Genomic DNA, 19,059 nt, shown 5'->3' on the forward strand with positions numbered 1-19,059 from the left:
GTGAGCCGCCAAGATTTCGAAAATGTCGACTATCATCTCCTTGTGCTACAATTTTCGCAGGAACCAACCTCACAACATCATGTCTGATCAACCATTTACATTGTGCCAACGTTCTCACTCCATCAGTTACATGGTTTTATTGCCTACCTCAATGTAGGAGGTGTTGGTAACACATACAATACAGCAGAGAACTTCACATGATCATTGCTACACATCCATCTCTCACATATAGAGCGAGGCGACCGCTGTGATGTCGCGTTTGATCAGCTCTTGCGCAGTTTGCATCTTTGTGAAGAGCTCAGGGTCTCCAATGATCCTCGCTGCGTTCTTCACCTCCCTACACGTCTCGTCCAATCTCGTGATTACGCGGACGATCGTTCCCTCCAGCACATCCGTGAGGTCGGTGATTCGGTTGAATGACATCCCCCTGGCCCACTCATACACCACCTCCACGAGACCAAACCGAGGTCGACTCACAAAGTCATTCGAGTCATCGCTTGAGAGAATGACTTGATGCTGCGTCTGGAAAGCGTTGACTTTTTCAGATATAGCAATGATCGTCTCCTTACCTTTTTCCAGATGTGGAGTCAAGGTGGGCTCGGCCTCGGTCTTTTCTTGGAAGACAAATGCTGATAGAAGAGCGACAATCTCTTCTGGTTCGAATTTTGCAAGCACATTTTCGAGTACAAGCTCAGTAAGGACAAGCTCGTCAGCCGAATGAATCTAGACATCTTTCGTCAACGACGGTCAAGAAGATGCATCACAGGTTCAAGCTTACTTCACAGGCTACCTTGCCTTTGAGCTCAACCCTTGAGTGGTGGTCGATGAACCCCAAATCTTTCAAGACAGATATTCGCTGTTCGTAGTCGGGAAGGAGCTGTAAGTTCTGATCCGACATTAGTTGCCTCAGCTGTGATATATTCTCTTTGACGAGCCATTCATCATGACACATAGAGAACTACAACAAATCAGCATACACATGGAAGTTTTAGAAATTCAGTGCCTTACGTGCTTGACAAAGTTCGGGCACTCGAGCGCACGAGTTTGCTGGGCTTTGGTGGCTTCTTGCTTGCGATGTTCCAGTATCTCCCGTGTCTGGAGCTCCTTCATCCGACTCCAGTCCAGTTCGTCCCAATTAGGCTGGTCCCATGCTGCACAGATCTTCGCCACTTCCCCTGCTGCGATCTTTGTCGCTTCTTCACTGTGTTTTAGTAATTTATCGGTCCCAATCTACGATTTGGTTATCAATACCTTTCTTAATCTGCAGATGCCAGGTAGGTCCTCTAACCTGTACAATCGTTTTGGTCACAGAGTCAATGTCACTCAAGGGGATCTTGAGGACCTTGAGCTCCATCTCTGCAACCTCTGTAGGTAGCTTTGCGAAAAGGGGGCGAAATTTAGGAAGATAGGGTAAAAGATCGCCCGGATTACGAGTTGGGTTTTTCGCTCCTAGAGAGAGAAGCTCGAGGGTCGGAGCAAGGCCCTTGCTCACGCCTTCGCGTAGAAGGATTCCAGCTGTATGTATACCGTTCTGAACTTCAATTAGCTCCATCGGCCTAATTTTGTTGTATGAAAGATTTTTCACCTTTCGAAATACAACCAAGCGCTTGGCAGATAACATCCGCCTGCCAACAGGAGATGCTAAAAGTGCAAGGTGCACGTCTGCAGTGGCTAGCAGGTATTCCATGGCCGCGTCGTGACACACGTCGATATCGATATCGCAAACTTCGCAAGGTTCACGTTTGATCTTGGCCAAGTCCAATTCGGAGAGCTTGATCTGCTTTTCTTGCTCGGGGAGCAGCGCCTGGGTTGCATTTTCACTGAAGCTTCTTTTGATCATCTCCTCAATCTTTAGTGCCTCTACTCTGAGTAGGTTGAGGATCATGTTGTAAGTAAGACGAAACTGAGATCGTAGTTTCGTGGGGTCCCCAAGAATCATCTGCTTCAGCGTGGCAGCAGGCGGAGCCTCGTCACTGTTAGAGTTGACGATAACTACGCTGCCAACGGGGTCGATTCCGCGCCGACCAGCTCTACCTGCCATTTGCGTGTATTCGCCGGGCAGTAGATCTCTAAAGGCTCGGCCATCATGCTTGCGGAAGCCAGAAAAGACCACTGTACGCGTTGGTAGGTTAAGACCCATAGCAAAAGTTTCCGTAGCAAACAAAACTTTCACAAGTGTCTTTGCGAAGAGGATTTCAACGACTTCTTTAACAATTGGTAGAAGACCACCATGATGTACGGCGACACCCCGACTGAGCAGTTCCCGTAATCGCCTGATTTGGGGTAGAAGACGATCCTCTGGCTTGAGCCGAGCAATTGATCGCTCGATTGTCATGTGTATCGCGCTCTTCTCCAATGCAGTACAGAAGTCTAGATTTGACAAGGCGTCGGCATTTTGCTCACACCTTTTCTTCGAGAAGACAAAGATGCATGCGGGAAGAAGATCATGCTTCTTTAGATGCTGAATGAGATGGACCCAGATGTTTCTGTCCTGCGCAGCACTTGTTCGACCTCCGCCCCGCCCTGTCCGAGCGATATTCCCGACGCCTCGCGGAGCCTGAAACCTTCCCTGCGACTGTGTCCCTCCACGCTGTTGGCCTCCACGCGCAGGCCCATCACGTTGAACCTGGCCACGGCCTCCTCTGGCATTAGACGCACCGCGCTGAGTAGCTGATCCACTGGCTTCAACCGCAGATTGACTCTTGTCCCTACCTGACATGGCTATGTTTGCCTCCTTCCAGCCTTTGTCTAAAAATTTCTTGTCCGCATCGATGATTTTATGCATGGTCTTATCAGCCCACAGGTAGTGTTCCAGTGGCACTGGTCTTTTCGGGGTTGAGATAACATAAATGTCTTTCTTCTTTGTTCTTCCTACCCAGGAAGCAAACTCGTAGGTATTCGGAACAGTTGCTGAAAGAAGGATGAGAGTGACGTGCTCTGGGAGCATGATGATTACTTCTTCCCAAACGACGCCCCGCTCCAAGTCATTAACGTAATGAACTTCATCGAAGATGACGAATTCGACATCTCTGAGTAGGTCCGCTCCGCGGTAGAGCATACTTCTTAAGATTTCCGTTGTCATGATAAGGCAGCTAGCTTCTGGATTGATCTGGACATCACCTGTCAAGATGCCCACGTCTTGGAACCCAATTCTGAAATCTCGAAATTTCTGATTGCTCAAGGCTTTGATTGGAGACGTGTAGATAGCTTTAGTCATGTGCCTGGCTGCCAGCGCTATTGCATACTCAGCAACGACGGTCTTCCCAGCAGAGGTATGAGCCGCTACGAAGACCGAATCGCCATTTTCGAGATGATATACGGCCTCTTTCTGGAAAGTGTCGAGCTCGAAAGGCCAAGTCCTGGCCATATGGGGCACAAGTTCTTGAAAATTAGTGAGTTCTCTCTTCACGTCAACCATGTGAGCCCATTCTCTGCCGCCTTTCCGCATCGTCGACGCTGCTAGGATACCATGAGGCCCAAGGGCTGGAAATTCTACGGGCAGTATGCAGTCAATGTCTTCCTCGTCCCCCCCGTTTGAGTCGCTGTCACCCGACTCATGTTCTTCCAACGAGACACCGTTGACGCCGGAAGCCCCTTTGCCATCAGAGGTACCTATTTCTTTAGGCTCTGCTCCTAGAGTGTCTTCCACTTGCTTTGCAGTAGCCTCGTCCAGCTTTTTGTTATCCTTCGTTAAATCTAGTCCTCTGTCAAAGCCGGGCGGTATCTCGAGCAAACCAGCATGCGAACTAAAATCGATCACACGGTCTAATCTGCTCCCTTGGTTGCCTTTGGCTTGTTGCTCTTCTTGAATGGCTTGGTCTTCATGCGCAGCAACGGCAGTTACACCGTCAAGCCCGCCTGGCGCAAACGGAAAGAATCCAGCAGCTCCACGAACGAAGTCAGCACGATTAGCTGGTTTCCTGAGTAATGAGGTCGAATTCTTGGCGGTGGCGCTATTGGCAGGTACGGTGACCTCTTTGTAGCCAGTAACTTTGCCTTCCAAACCTTCTCTAGTAAAGCGAATAATAGTCCTCGTCTGTGTGGGTGCCAGCTCATATACACCAGTGTAGTCTGTGGGGATATGCCATCGTCCATAGAGAATGTCAGCAGATTCTCACGCCTCTTGGTTGGACGACATACTGTTGTAACTTATCAAGCCATTCCACGTCAAAAGACGTCTGCGGTGTGAGGAAGTCCTTTTCCAGCTCCCTCTTCAGAGCCTGAGTATCTATTTTGGTTCGCTTCCTTGGCCTCTGCTGAAAAAGCGTACCGTCGATGCACATATCACGGTCAAAATCGTGCTCGTTGGCGCTCATACGCAGCCTTTCGACCGCACGCCAAAGATCTGAAGTCATGGGGAAAAAAATCTCTACCTTTATCAAGGCAAAGATTGATGACACAGAAGTGACCAGACGGATGTCAAGGGACTAGAGCAATGGAAGATCCGGATGGCATGGGCCCCTAAAGAAGGGGGTTTTGGGGAGGATATAACCTTTTGATGCCTGTACGGCGAGAAAGCAGAGTCTGAAACTTCACTTCGCTTGTAACCATCTACCTCACCTTTCCGAAGATTCTACGAGATAGGTGTGGCTAGATCTTTGCTGAGTGAATAAAGGTTGGGGGTTGCTACCGTCAAGCATGGCATCAACGTGGTCACAGTCAAAACATAATATTGCTGCTTTAGGTCTAGCGCCTTTACAAAGGCCTGTGATACACCCCTTTTTGATACATTGACACCCCCCTCACATCCGTGTTGTTAGAGGTATTAGAAGCGGGACGGGTTTTGCTAACCGTTACGACTAGACCAAAAGGTGATCACTAGTAGTCCGTCACTAAACAGTAATTTATACTAGTTGTAGGCTTGAAAGCGTACGACCGCTTTCCCACACACATCTGTATTTAGTTCGTATTAGGTTCGATTCCTAATGGCGCTGGTACAATGGTGTTGCGGTGCTTCTTATTTTCTATCCGAGCATAACTTCCGGGTACGATAGGTGTCAGACTCGACACACTCTACCTCGCATTTTCCAGAGGCACTTTCCCGGGTCAATACAATTGTCTCTTATTTCATCGTTAACCCCCGAAGAGCAAGTCTGATTAAGGTACTGCGTATCGAAAGAGTGTAGAAGCGAGTGTGTATAGGAGCGGCCCCCCGGAGGAAGAGAGGATCTTGCTCACGAGTGACGCACTCCGTAGGTAGTAGCACCACGGCGTTTCAAGCACTTAAGATCTGCCTGCGCCCAGCCCGATCGGCGCAATCAGCCCGGAAGCTGAACCCGGAAGCTATACCCGGATAGAAAATAAGAAGCACCGCAACACCATTGTACCAGCGCCATTAGGAATCGAACCTAATACGAACTAAATACCCGCCCCGGACGGTAAGCCAACCAACGAACATTTTCCGGGCATGAAAGCACCGGTGACCGGGGGAATTCGAACCAACGGCTGTTCCCGGTTGAGAACTTTAAAACCTGAGGCTAATGGCGCTGCCAATAAATAAGAAGCACCGCAACACCATCGGATGTGAGAGAAATGAAACACAAAACCATTACACCATTGCACCACCGCCATTAGGAATCGAATCTAATACAGTAAACTTGATACACTGACCACAGTGAGGATCTTACAGGGGTTGCCTAGCCAATATCACTAGTGGGCCTTGGCTACGAGTAGATATCTGGCTCTGCACCAGTCATACATAGCCAGTGATCCTTCTACCTCTGGACCGTAGATCATTGGTTCCTCTTACTTCCTTGAGGGGGGTGTCAATGTATCAAAAATGGGTGTGCATATATCACGAGCCTTTAGAAAAAGTAGCAGACACGCTCTAATTACTTGTAAGGTATCTCATGACCAACCACATTGACCGATCCACGGATCCACGTAGTCGCATCACCACACATCGTTGAGAGCTAATAGTGCATCCTCATCATCGGCAAAATTCTCCTCCCTTGTTGGGCTTCTGGATTCTTGCCCTAGTATTGGAACAGTCTTCGTTGAATCTTCCAAAAACAAATTTTCCGTGTCACCATCGCGTTCCGTCTTCCCATCGTCTCGAGGAAATGTTGGTGTGGCTGCGTGGATATCATTGTCATCTCCCACAACTGCAACAGGCGTTCTCGGCCTTTCCCTTGACTTGACCTCCCAGTATTGTTGCTGTCCCGCTTTCGAGCTTCTTTGTTCGCCTGCCAGCTCTTCTGTGCCTTCTCCTAAGCTATCCAAGCTGTCCTGTGGTTTCCCTTCATTGATCCACTCTCGCCTCATTGTTTGCATTCGTTTTGTGTGGCCAAGCTTTTCAATGATGGCAAGTCCGTCTGCGAATTTCGCTCGAGGATATAGTTCATCTAGCCACAACTGATACATATTCAGCAGTCGAGCCATATCAGAGTACTGCAGACCGGAAGATGTCAGCCATCGCCTTGTTAAGCTCTTTCGGACGCCATACTTCGTGCCCTTTCCCTTTGAACTTCAATCGCTCTTTCGCAATTCTCCGTAGCTTTGGGATACCAGCAGGTGACAGGAGCCTGTGAACCATTGAGCGATCGGTCCACCGTTGCAGTTAGGCGCGAACCTATTTTCGTCCAATTTCGGTACAGGAGCCCTCTTTTTGGTCACTTTGATCTCTTCGTCGATGCCCAGACCTGCGCCATTCTCCTTTTCGTCTGCTCTTGCGGCAGGCACATCCATGTTAGTGTCGACATCGCGAAATACATCACCAACGTCGTAGTCGAATAAGCTGTCATCCAAATCGTCGACTGGGGGAACATTTCGTGCGGCTACATCGGTAGTTGCCATGGTACTGTTCAGGATAGGTTGCTTGTATGATCTAGGCCTCTACACTGGGATGGTGGATGAGCCTTCTGCTGTATGTAGATAAAAATCTTCTTGTTTTTGCTTTGAAAAAGAATGTTCGATATAATGAGTCGCGAAATGACGCGATTCCACGCGACGTGCTTCTTCGTAATCCTTGGCACTGAGAAAATTTTGCCCCCTCTATGACCTACTGTAAGGTCGGCAGGGGGCTTTTCGTAATGCTCCGTGTAGGCTAGTTATATAACAACAATACCATAAGCATTATTTTATAAATAAGGATTTATTACAAGATTTTTCGTATCTACCCTAGAATTCTCTTATAAGATTTTCTCATATCAGGTATGTTTTAATATCATGATATTGTAACTTAAAAATCCTCCTGGGAGTCTCCTGAGAAAGCGAGTCTTCTATGAATATTTCCGTAAATACGAGTGCCAAGCCTCGTTTTCGGGAATTGGCTACTGTAAATTACATCCACGCTTTTTCATTTCTAATTTCAGATTCGAGCGATTTAGCCAAAGTTCTCGCGAGGGTGCTATGCCCGGGGTTCTTACGGGTAGTGGTTGGCTGGGGTGGTGTGGGCTGGGGTGGTGTGGGCTGGGGTGTATGGTGAGAGGTTACAGTGGTATTAGGCTAAGATGTAAAATACAGCTTAGTCATTAGTGGTAGGATCGAGATCTCCTGAGTGAGAAATCTCCTAGAATTCAAAAATACTCCTAGGATCTCTGTAAAATACGATATTATTTTACACTATAGCTACTTATACCCTAAGCCTTGTCAATGCGGGTCGAAATATTCCCCGCCTACAATTTTGCTAAGACTCTCCAGGTATGATTAGTAAAACCCCCCTGCCGACCTTAAAGTATTAATCAACAATGATTTCTATCGTAATACGGAGGTTGCCACCGAAAGTCCTGAACATTAGGGTTAGGGTTTCAAAACCCTTGGCATTCTTGGCAAATATCTTGAATATCTTGAATATCAATGCTTTGCATAGTAGCGACATCACTGCTATATATATAGAGTGTATGCATATGAAGTACATAGTAGCGATATTACTGCATGCATACGGGGTATGCAGTTACGATATTATTGTGTGCACAGTAGCGATAGCAGCGTATGCCTAGATATATTGCCGAAGTTATTCGTTTACGAGGCGGTAACGAGTATCGGGAGGGCCGTGAAGGAGGGGATAAGCGGCCCTATGATCCAGCTGACCGAGCAAATCAGTACATACATAATTATATGAAACATCGTATGTAGATTATGAAGCTATTCAAGAAATTTGCCAAAATGCTAGAAATGCCAAGAATGCCAAGGGTTTTAGCGCATGTTCAGGACTTTCGGTGGCAACCTCCGTACATTCAAGAAAGTTTCAACCATCAAGTTTGATAACGTATCGCGGAAGTCTTTATGTGTTCAAGTTTTCATGCTACGGTCTTGAAAAAAAGCCGAGATATCTCGAAGCATTGCCGATTTCGTATTTCCTCTTGTATCAACTACAAGTATGCATAAAACTGGACTTGGGAAAGTCTAGACAGATGATCGTACATTGATTTTGAAGTGCTGTTCGTCAAAGTACTCGTACTGTCCAGAAGTGAGTTATCTCGCTTAATAGCGCCGGGAGTGTTGACCAATCAAACTACTCAGTTCTCCGCGAAAATCGTAGTTTGATTGGTCAACTCTCCCGGCGCTATTAAGCGAGATAACTCACTTCTGGACAGCACGAGTATTGGCGGAGTGGAATAAGCGACAGAGAGCGCTTAATGCCAAGGATTCCGGACCTTTCTGCATACGCTAATATTGTCCCGAAGCCGGCCGATTGAGCCCAACTCGAACTTCGTTCCTTCTTCCTGATCGAGCACGCCCAGCATGACAGACCTACAGCAGCGGCCATATGTGCCAGCGAAGCAGCCAAACACAAGATATCCAGTCAGTAACCTTTAAGAGATTACTGAGACTCAACTAATAGGCTTCCAAAGCTCATTGACAATGATCCGTACGTACCTCAGGCTGCTAGTGCTTCATTGATCTGACCACTGCGCAGCCATTTCAAGCGAGTTGTCAAATATGCGCGACCTGAAGACTATGCAAAAGGAGGTGCTATGGCTGCCTTTGGCCCCGCCTTAATGTTGCTTTGGGAAAAGCTATCTCCATCACATGTTTCCAAGGGGAGCTTTGCGTCTATCATGCGACTCAGCTGCACTATTGGGGCAGGCGCGGGATTCCTCTACTTTTACGAAAACTCAATTTGTACAATCACCTCAACCACTTCCAGCCCAAGCTCTAGCTAACGCCTGGGCAGTGCGATTCTACGGGGTGGAAGAAAACAAAAGAGAGGTGGAAAGGGATATGCGGGAAATGGTCGATAAAGTCAAGAGGAACGAGCCATTGTATGGGAAATCGAGCCTTACCCCATACATGCAAGGCGTGGCTTCACGTAATTCGCGGTATAGCGGCATCTGGCTCCATGTCATTCCCTGGTTCAATTTTGTCAACCATGATCAGGTATTGCTCACTTTGTACGGCACGATAGGTTCAATTCGCTGATGTTCTGTAGCACGGCGTCGACACGGCTAAATACTACAGACAGGCAGAAAGAGAGCTTGCTGCAGAGCAAGCCGGCAGCAAATAAGAATTGTCACGGCGGATAAAGCAAAAGAAGGCATACAGAGCGACTGTGCAGTTTTATGGTTGTGCTGCGTTTTTGTTCTGTCCTGGTTCCTGACAAGGCCTTTAGTATCGTCACATTGATGAGCTGGCCATTCTTAGGTCTAAAACTCTCTACAAGAATCACAAGGCTCCGCAGAGCTCAGTTTTCTATCCCAGAGCGAGCTCCTGCTGCTCTATCTCTGCCTTTCCACATCTGTCTTTATATCAATGCGGATCAGATGCTGTAGTGAAACTACTGGATCTCTATCGACGCTGCTGAAAAAGCGGCGGAATCTCAGTGTTGAGTTGTCGATCTTTCTTTGGTTTTGGTTCTGGGGCTGAACTGACCGTCAACAGGTCTTTCCTACGTTGCAAGAACAAAAGTCATGCCTTTGCCATTTTCCTGGACGTAAAATCGTCGCAGCAACATGATTGCCTGATCCCGAAATAAGCCACCATACGCAGGAAAGGGCTCGTCAACGCTGGGGCTGTCATGAATGTGTTAGCGATACGCATTGTTCGAAGCGACGTTAAGCATACTCAGAGTGGATTGAGAGGACTCCACCTGTACCGCCAAAACGATCGTTGGAGCACCCGTAGTATACAGCTTTGATGTGAAATTGGCGGAGAGCTGAAGCACACATGATACATGGTTCGACGGTGACATACAGACTTGTCTCCCGAAAAATCGAGGGTGGATAATTGTCAAGTATGCTATTGATGGCAAGGAACTCAGCGTGTCGGGTCCCCTGCGTTGCTCATTAGAACAGTAAATAGTTGCAATTGATCAAGAATCGCCGTTGAGGCCAATTGCTGCCTAGCATCAACAACCGAACATACATTCAGAGACCTATTGGTATCGTTCATACCCCGACCAATTATTTGACCTTCATGCACAAAGACACATCCAACAGGTACTTCGTTAGAGGCAAGAGCTTGCTCTGCCTGAGTTGTTCAGTCCGCTGTCTTCACACTCTATACATTGTCGGCCTGGCATACCATGTCAAGGGCAGCACGCATACATTCTTGATGTTTCTGGTTATGCAGAATTTCATCCACTTGAACATCATCAAGCCCCATGATGATCAGTCCTCAATGTCACGCACTTAATGGTCTCATTTGTGAACGCCTTGGACTTTTGAACCAAGAGCAATAATCATGCCTGTTTTTGTAGGGCTGCGGACTTTGCGGCCGCGCTTCCGATGTCTCTTTCAACACCGCGCGCCAAGCGATGGAGACGCGTCGTGTATTCCATACTCTAGCCATGACTGACAGCGAAGTAAACCTGATATCAAGGGAAGACCTTATGCTGATATGGCTCGAGACGTGGGAAACAGTGGGTCAGGACGTCCTGTACTCAAAGAACTTTCCCAGAACGCGGAGCCACCACAGTCCACTCTTGCAGCACAGCTTGTCAGCCATTTCACAGATGGGAAGAAGCATCCCAGAACTCAAGATGTAGAGACATTTCGCCAGCTGCTTCGAGAAATTCTTGGTACTGAAAGTGGACAAATTTTTCACGCAGAACCGCTCGAAACAGACAGTGACGTGGATTGCAAGCTGATCTATGTGATCGTGAAAGCCGGCCTTGAAAAGATAAGCTCGGACGACCCGTTCAATGGTAAGACTGAACTATCTAGACACGCTGCTGACAGTTTGACTGCCATAAACTTCACTATCAAGAGGAATCCTGAAGTTCTGTTTGCTGCTCCCCAATTCCACGGACCAGACCCACGGCCGATTGGTCCCTTGTATCTATGGCTTCTGCCGAAGCTCCTGGCTTTGACCGGGTGCCTACAAGATAGCGAGACAATAGAGGGGGTTCTCCGCATCTTTACGACTTTTCTTGTCACCGAGAGAAAGACGCATGTTAGAAGGATGAACTTACATCCAGTTCTGACATACATGAAAGGGTGCACCAACGGTTAGCATGCGTATCCGCCCCTTCGCGTGCATCACCAGCTCACGTAATATCCTGAAGACCTTTTGTCCCATCTCGAAACAAAGACTTCTGATCTGGCTGCAAACCCCAACATGCCCCCATATCATGTGCCTTCTGGAGCGACAATTTCCGGACTCTGCCCGCAGGATCTGCCACCAAATGAGTTGCAGGATGCTATTCAAGTATTCTTCAGACACAAAAGACCAATATTCGATACGACAATGTGCCTTCTAACATTTTTCACTACACCTTCCTCATGCAGGCCAGGTGTCATGTCGAATATTGATTTTCTTACTTCCGAGGACAGCTGGACCTTGAACACATTGACTCGATTTTGGGGCGCAATAGCTCCCGAAGGCGGCCAGCTTGACTACGCTGAAAGCACCTTGTCGAGTGTAATATCCTTTCTGGATCGTATTCGCGCGTTTTACACCCGTACCTCGGGCTTCGATTCTCGCTCAGCAGTCGTGAACAGGGTGTCAACATTGTACTCGCAGATCACAACGACTTTTCTTGTCGCGGACTCATTACCTTTACCGTCTCCCGTTGAAAAAAGACTTTGTCTCATGGTTTTCGATCTTGCTCTCACTGATTCAAAGTGGGGGCCTAGGCTTCGAAGCTTTGCGGGGAACACACTATCAAATCTACTCGAAGTAAGAAAAGATCACAAGCGTTTCGACGCATTTGGTCAAGATCTCCAGGTACGCGCAAGCAGATGCTCTTACTGACAGCTACTGATTTGCAAACCTCACAGTACGCTATATCCTTGATAATCTCGCTCCACGAGCAAAATCCGCTACAGAACTTGCGCTTGCTGCCCTTAAGTCGAATGCCGTCATTTGAAGATTCGGAAATTCAGCAAACCAGCCACAGCTACTTCTGCAATCCTGTGCCCGACACAGACAATCATGACCTCGAAAGACCGTCAAAGAGAGCACGCCTGGCCACTGTCAATGGTGGTCAAACCATGAACGACGTGCGATCAAGCATCGTGAGCAAGATCTACAGCTTGTTGGGTCTTCCCGATAACACCGCGCTTATAGGCCTTAGTCGGAATGCGGTGTAGGTGACCGCCATGCCTGTCTTCTGATGGAGGTGCTAACGTTTGATAGCGACTGCTTTCCAAGGCTTTCTGAGGAGGAACAGTGTTCCTTATGTGCTGCGATTGGGCAACTGGCTTGCGCAAGCGCCCAAGCTTTGCCAGAGACCTTGATTAGCGAATATCGACGACCAGTAAATAACAAGTGCTACATCTGTGACGCGGACATGAGGGACAACAGTATATCAACACAGTGGGAGTGTTCCGGGTCGGAAGAGGCGTTTTCCACTATACTCAGCCTAATCAAATTGCCCAAAACCCAAAAATTTCGAAGACCTCGTGTCGCAGCTACGCTGGCTCTAAAACGTTTGTTGTCTCATACCGCAAAGGAAGAGCACTTGAACCTGACAATGTCCGCGTATGGCCAATGGTGCTTACAAGCCTTGCAAAGTTCTATACGGGAATTGCGCATTGCGGCTGGGTCAGTCAAAACAAGTTGATTTGGTAAGCGCTCTACTGACAAGTATTAGACGGACATTGCCAGTCTTCATGCAGGGCACTCTCAAACCTTCCATAATCCTCAAAAATCGACACGTTGTCCTGGATTTCTTACGTACTCTTTCAGAACAAAACGATCTTGCACTGCAGGAAACGTGCATACTCGCCTGGGGCCAAATTGCTCGGTTTGTTGGCAAGTCATGGATTCGTTCCCAGTGCTGATCAATTTATAGGATCTCTGGTGGTGACGAGATGAATATTGTTCTTCTGAAACTTGTGGAATACTTAGGCCACACTAATGCATTAATATCTGGACTTGCGTATGATGAGGTAAGGGCCTACTATACAGATCCAACCCACATATTGTTAATGCATTACAGATTCAAAAGATATCTAATCATTCCCATTTTTCAGCAATGAAGCTGTTTGCTCCGTACTGGCGTACCATTGCGGTCACAGTGGTACAAGATATACACCGCCGTCCCCAGATTGCGCAGCAGATCTCAGACTTGTTGGCGATGAGTGTTTCTGACTTCCTTTCCATGACTCAAGTACACACAGTCCCTTTCTTTGTCTTGACGAAGAAGCAGGACGTATTACAACGAATTGCCGACGCTTGTGGACAGTCGATCATGGTGCTGTGCAGGGAACACAACAATTTGGCTGCGATTCTTTCATGTATACTGCTCCGAACTTCTAGCGATGTAGAGAGTCTAGTCATGGGCTTACTCAATGCTGTTTCTCCAGAGTTCGGCAACGTGAATTGTGCCGAATTGCTGAAATCGGAGCCACAATCAACAGCGTCTGAATTATTGAGGGCTGCAGGTGAGAATGATGAAGCAAAGAGGCCCAAGGTAAGCGGACCCTTTGGAAGATCTGTAAGCGTGAGATCTAATCCGTTGAAGGCTCATCAAGCCCTCCATTTTCTCGCCGACATTACCCATGGTAGATCGATTGCTGGCCGAGGAACGGCTCGTAAGATGGATTGGATCGGTCCATTCTTCGAGACCCACGTGCTGGGTATCATGGCTCTTCTTGCCGATACAATAAACGATGGGAAAGGTCCACAGCCTATCCTCGAGAAGACTAGATGTTTGGGCGCGATTCGCGAAATGATAAAGCTTGCAAAAAGCCATGTCAGCAACGGTCTGCCACAGGTAAGCTCCTCACATTTCCACTTCCTGGGCGCTTCGATTAAATGAACGTTACTTGTAGATATGCGCATGTCTTCGATCCGCGATCGAAATTAAAGCTCTTTCCAATCAAGGCTTTAAGGCTTGGATTGTTATGATGACTACCCTTGGGGAAGACGACATTGCAACGCTTGTAGACCCTACGTTTGCCATTATCGTTCAGCATTGGGACTCGTTTGTGGCCGACATCCAGAAAGAGGCATACGAGATGATTAGTTATCTCCTGAAATCCCATTCATCTATGATATGCGACATCGTACACACCCTACCCTCGCTTGCCCCTGTACCATTAATGGCCAAATTCGAGGAAGAACTGGGCGGGCTGAAGGCTAGGATGGGTATAAAACACCACTATCAAGCTTTCAGCCAGCGATGCCAAAACGAAAATGTGACGGTTGTCTTCCGAGCTCTTTCTGAGCTCGCCGAGTACCTGGTGGAAAATCAAGGCTTTCTGCATGAGACCGCCAACAGTGAACAACCTGACCCTGTCGTGGGCCAACTGGCTCGGTCCATCCTGGATACCTCCGTGCTTTTCAATAATACGCATCCAGAGATATCTATTCTTTGTGCCAAGTGCATAGGACTTGTGGGATGCTTGGACCCCACGCGCATTGAAGCGGTCCGGGAGAAAAAGGAGATACTGGTCCTTTCCAACTTTGGCAGGGACGACGAGGCAAATGACTTTGTAATCTTCTTCCTTCGTGAAGTTTTGGTCAAAGCCTTTCTCTCGGCAACCAATTCAAGAAGTCAGGGCTTCTTGGCATATGCCATGCAAGAATTGTTAAGCATTTCAGAGATCAAAGAATCTGTGAGGCCTCGCCCACGTGATGCCCCATTTGACGCGAACTATCGCAGATGGGTATCGCTCCCGGAATCAGTGAGGACAACTTTGATGCCCTTTACTAATTCCAAATATTTCGTCACCGCTGGGATATCGCAGCTACCCTCTACCTACCCTTTGTATGATGCAAAGATGGGTCATGGGCAATGGCTCCGGACGTTCACCTTTGACCTCCTCAAGAGGAAAGTAGGAGATGGCAAGGTACAGACCATCTTCTCGGTTCTCAGTCGGATTATTCGATTTCAGGATATATCCATATCGAACTTCCTCCTACCATTTGCTTGCTTGAATGTTATCATCAACGGTAACGATCGTGAGAAGCTAGAAATCGGTCGAGAGCTTCTCCTTGTATTGCATGAACCTTTGCCAGAACAGGGTCATTCTAAGGATAGCACAATCCTTTGCAGCCAGGTAGGTGAGACACGAATTTTCTCCAGCGCTACCTGCTGATCCCTGTGTATAGACCGTCTTTCAAGTCCTCGACTACCTTTCGCGTTGGATGCAAGAGAAGAAAAAAGAAAATGCCAATGCGAAAAGCGCAGGAACAAGGGCAGGTCGAATACCGTCCGAAGCCGACCTTGAGCGGGAAATTGTGCAGATACAAAGTGTGGATACAGTCCTTGCACTGATACCCGCGGACGTGATATCCCGCCGGGCCGTAGAATGTAAATCTTTCTCCCGCGCACTCTTTCATTGGGAGCAATTCATCAGGCAACAACGAGATGAGGATCGAAATGCAAACCAAGGTGTTGATTTGGAACCCTTGTATGAACGACTTCAGGAGATTTACACACAGATCGACGAACCCGACGGTATCGAAGGCATTTCGGCTCATTTGCAAGTCCTTAATATAGATCAGCAGATCCTGGAGCATCGCAAGGCGGGAAGATGGACCGCAGCTCAGAGCTGGTACGAAATCCTCCTTACAGAGAAGCCAAAGGATTTTGATGTCCAATTCAACCTTCTCACATGTCTCAAAGAGTCTGGCCAGCATGGTAAGGGAAGCATTTTACAGAATGGTGAGGTCTTAGTGCTGATTTTGTCGAAGATGTTCTGTTGAATCAAGTTGAGGGCTTCCAACAGTCATATGCGACCAACATTCTGTCTCTACCATTTTCCACAGAGGCTTCTTGGGTGACTGGGAAGTGGGATAAACTGAAAGGCTACCTGTCTATGTCCACGGAAGCTTCCAACGGAAACTTCAATGTGGGGATTGGACGGGCTCTGTTGGCACTTTCCGAGGAAAATAACAGTCAATTCTCCGCCATTTTAAATCAGCTAAGACGCAACACTGCAAGAGGTTTATCGACAACGAACACAACGTCACTACAAGGGTGCCATGACTCGCTAGTGAAGTTCCACGCACTCGCCGAGATGGAAATGATTGGCGGTGCTGGAGACATGGACAAAAACATGAAATCCAGCCTAGTGTCATCCATGGACCAACGATTGGACGTGCTTGGGCCTTTCGTGTCCGATAAACAGTACTTGTTGGGACTTAGAAGGGCGGCAATGCAGCTTTCCAAGTAAGACACCTCATCTCTTGAATGACATTGACTGACCTTACAAGGCGTCATTTCTCGAACGCTGACATCGCGTCTGCTTGGTTGACAAGCGCGAAACTAGCTCGCAAAGGTGGCTTCACGCACCAAGCCTTCAACGCCGTCCTTCATGCGTCTCAGCTCGGCGATGCATCAGCAACGATAGAGCATTCTCGTCTTCTATGGAGAGAAGGCAATCATCGCAAAGCGATCCAAAGTCTAGAAGGCGCCATTGGTGCCAATGCTTTTAGATCTCATGACTACATTGAGGCAAACGAATCCTTAGCGACAAAACCCCCGGGCCTGCAGCAACAGCAAAACCTGCTAAAGGCGAGAGCTCATCTTTTGCTAGCAAAGTGGATCGACAGAGCCGGACAAACTCAATCCGATGTGATCATCCATCAGTACAATAGAGCTGCCGAATTTCATAACAGATGGGAGAAGGGTCACTACTATCTCGGAAAGCACTACAACAAGCTCCTGGAGTCAGAGAAAGCGAAACCACCTGGGAAACAGGCTCAGACTTTTATACAAGGCGAGACTGCCAAATTGGTGATCGAAAACTATCTCCGATCGCTAGCCTTCGGGGCAAAATACATATATCAGACTATGCCAAGGATTCTAACGCTGTGGTTGGATTTGGGATTCGAAACCGAACAGCCTTTGGATCCAAAGCACGGAAACGAAACTTTTAGAAGCCACACGATGGCACAGCGAAGAAAGCTCCTCGAAGCTTGTAATTCACAGATGAGGAAATATATTGACCGCCTACCGGCTTTTGCTTGGTATACTGCACTGTCCCAGATCGTGGCTCGGATATGTCATCCAAATTTAGCTATCTACAATCTCCTTGTTGACATTGTGACCAAAGTCGTGACTCAGCACACGGCACAAGCACTTTGGACTTTGCTAGCCGTAGTCAAATCATTTTCCAAAGAGAGGGCGAGTAGAGGCATGGCTTGCTTGACGAGAATACTGGAGAACGCGAAGAAATCCAAGGCAGACTCGACTGGAATAGAGCTAAAGACACTGGTCACTCAGGGACAGAGATTAACCGACCAGTTACTGCATGTTTGCGAGGGCAATATTCCTAACAAGCCTACGATGGTCAGTCTGACCAAGGATCTTGGCTTCAACCACAAGACGGCTTCTTCTAAGCTCGCAATACCGCTCGAGTCATCTTTGACTGCCAGTCTTCCGACGAATGACAGTATGAATATAAGGAGTCACAAGGCGTTCAATAGCAAAGACTACGTTCACATATCGTCCTTCCTAGATGATGTGGTGGTTTTGAATTCTCTCCAGCGACCGAGGAAGATCAGTATCCGAGGCTCTGATGGCCATGTCTACGCTCTTCTTTGCAAACCGAAAGATGATCTTCGCAAGGATCAACGTTTGATGGAATTCAACGCCATGATCAACCGCTCTCTGAAGAAAGACGCTGAATCCAGCAAACGCCGGCTTTACATCAAAACATATGCTGTAACGCCCTTGAATGAAGAATGCGGTCTGATTGAATGGGTAGACAATCTCAAAACTCTACGTGAGATTCTCTTGAACGGCTACAAGCAAAAGAACGTGCCGATCAACTACGGCGATTTGCGCAACCTACTTAACGAATCTGTGACGTCTCCTGGCAAGCTTTCCATCTTCACTGACAGAATCATACTCACTTTTCCTCCTGTCTTTCATGAATGGTTCGTTGAGATGTTTCCCGAGCCTGGGGCATGGTTCAATGCTCGCCTGCGTTATACTCGTTCGTGCGCTGTGATGTCCATTGTCGGACATGTCCTTGGACTAGGGGATCGCCACGGCGAGAACGTTTTGTTTGAAGAAAGCAATGGAGGCACCTTCCACGTCGACTTCAACTGTCTCTTCGACAAAGGCCTCACCTTTGAGAAACCAGAGCTGGTCCCCTTCCGCCTCACACACAACATGGTAGATGCGTTCGGCGCTTATGGTTATGAAGGGCCGTTCCGCAAGTCTTGCGAGCTCACGCTTGGCATCCTCCGCCAGAATGAAGATACGTTAATGACGATATTGGAGACCTTTCTCTATGATCCGACCACTGATTTCATTGGTAAGAAGAAGAAGGCCATTACCGGTGTGCCGGACACGCCGGAGGGAGTGCTAGAGAGTGTGAGGAACAAGGTTCACGGTTTGTTGCCCATGGAAAGTGTACCATTGAGTGTGGAAGGATATGTGCAGGCGTTAATCCAGCAGGCGACAGATCCATTCAAATTGGCGAGTATGTACATTGGCTGGTGCGCTTTCTTCTAGATGCGAGTTCGGGTAGAGAAGGCATCCATGACATACACAGTGTAGCAGTCAAAGGCATTGCAAAGGAGTTGAATCTGGCATTCGATGGCTCTGTTGGCTAGGTGTATCTATTCGCAGAACGATCAGACATAGAAGCAAGCGAGATATAGCTTCTGTTGCGTGATCGCCACGATTTTGATATTGTCAATTTGCTATGTACAATAAGCCATAATAATCAAGTCGCTAACGCTGTTCTCTCTCGCTGAGACAATGTCTATGCT

General features: G+C 47.8%; 5 protein-coding genes across 5 annotated transcripts; 3 read left to right on the top strand and 2 right to left on the bottom strand.

Annotated features, from left to right (window-relative positions):
• Positions 1 to 222: 222 nt before the first annotated feature.
• On the bottom strand, positions 223 to 4,355 carry HO133_001695 (uncharacterized protein; the record flags this gene model as incomplete). The annotated part of the gene is made up of 6 exons (XM_037292623.1): positions 223 to 723; positions 779 to 958; positions 1,009 to 1,230; positions 1,289 to 1,531; positions 1,586 to 4,010; positions 4,141 to 4,355. The coding sequence occupies 6 exons, from the start codon at positions 4,353 to 4,355 to the stop codon at positions 223 to 225; spliced, it is 3,786 nt and encodes a 1,261-aa protein (XP_037151162.1).
• A 1,537-nt stretch (positions 4,356 to 5,892) lies between these two features.
• HO133_001696 (uncharacterized protein) lies at positions 5,893 to 6,795 on the bottom strand (the record flags this gene model as incomplete). The annotated part of the gene is made up of 3 exons (XM_037292624.1): positions 5,893 to 6,390; positions 6,446 to 6,524; positions 6,572 to 6,795. The coding sequence occupies 3 exons, from the start codon at positions 6,793 to 6,795 to the stop codon at positions 5,893 to 5,895; spliced, it is 801 nt and encodes a 266-aa protein (XP_037151163.1).
• Positions 6,796 to 8,685: 1,890 nt separating this feature from the next.
• On the top strand, positions 8,686 to 9,448 carry HO133_001697 (uncharacterized protein; the record flags this gene model as incomplete). The annotated part of the gene is made up of 5 exons (XM_037292625.1): positions 8,686 to 8,745; positions 8,796 to 8,812; positions 8,861 to 9,066; positions 9,119 to 9,321; positions 9,374 to 9,448. The coding sequence occupies 5 exons, from the start codon at positions 8,686 to 8,688 to the stop codon at positions 9,446 to 9,448; spliced, it is 561 nt and encodes a 186-aa protein (XP_037151164.1).
• A 1,281-nt stretch (positions 9,449 to 10,729) lies between these two features.
• On the top strand, positions 10,730 to 11,394 carry HO133_001698 (uncharacterized protein; the record flags this gene model as incomplete). The annotated part of the gene is made up of 2 exons (XM_037292626.1): positions 10,730 to 10,801; positions 10,840 to 11,394. The coding sequence occupies 2 exons, from the start codon at positions 10,730 to 10,732 to the stop codon at positions 11,392 to 11,394; spliced, it is 627 nt and encodes a 208-aa protein (XP_037151165.1).
• A 105-nt stretch (positions 11,395 to 11,499) lies between these two features.
• HO133_001699 (uncharacterized protein) lies at positions 11,500 to 18,900 on the top strand (the record flags this gene model as incomplete). Its single annotated transcript, XM_037292627.1, has 11 exons — positions 11,500 to 12,108; positions 12,162 to 12,469; positions 12,520 to 12,927; positions 13,178 to 13,274; positions 13,325 to 13,798; positions 13,850 to 14,101; positions 14,160 to 15,389; positions 15,442 to 15,973; positions 16,027 to 16,504; positions 16,549 to 18,767; positions 18,845 to 18,900. The coding sequence occupies 11 exons, from the start codon at positions 11,500 to 11,502 to the stop codon at positions 18,898 to 18,900; spliced, it is 6,663 nt and encodes a 2,220-aa protein (XP_037151166.1).
• Between the last annotated feature and the right edge of the window lie 159 nt (positions 18,901 to 19,059).

This window comes from Letharia lupina, assembly GCF_014066315.1.
Source record: "Letharia lupina isolate WasteWater1 chromosome Unknown contig_13, whole genome shotgun sequence".
NCBI classification, from domain to species: domain Eukaryota; kingdom Fungi; phylum Ascomycota; class Lecanoromycetes; order Lecanorales; family Parmeliaceae; genus Letharia; species Letharia lupina.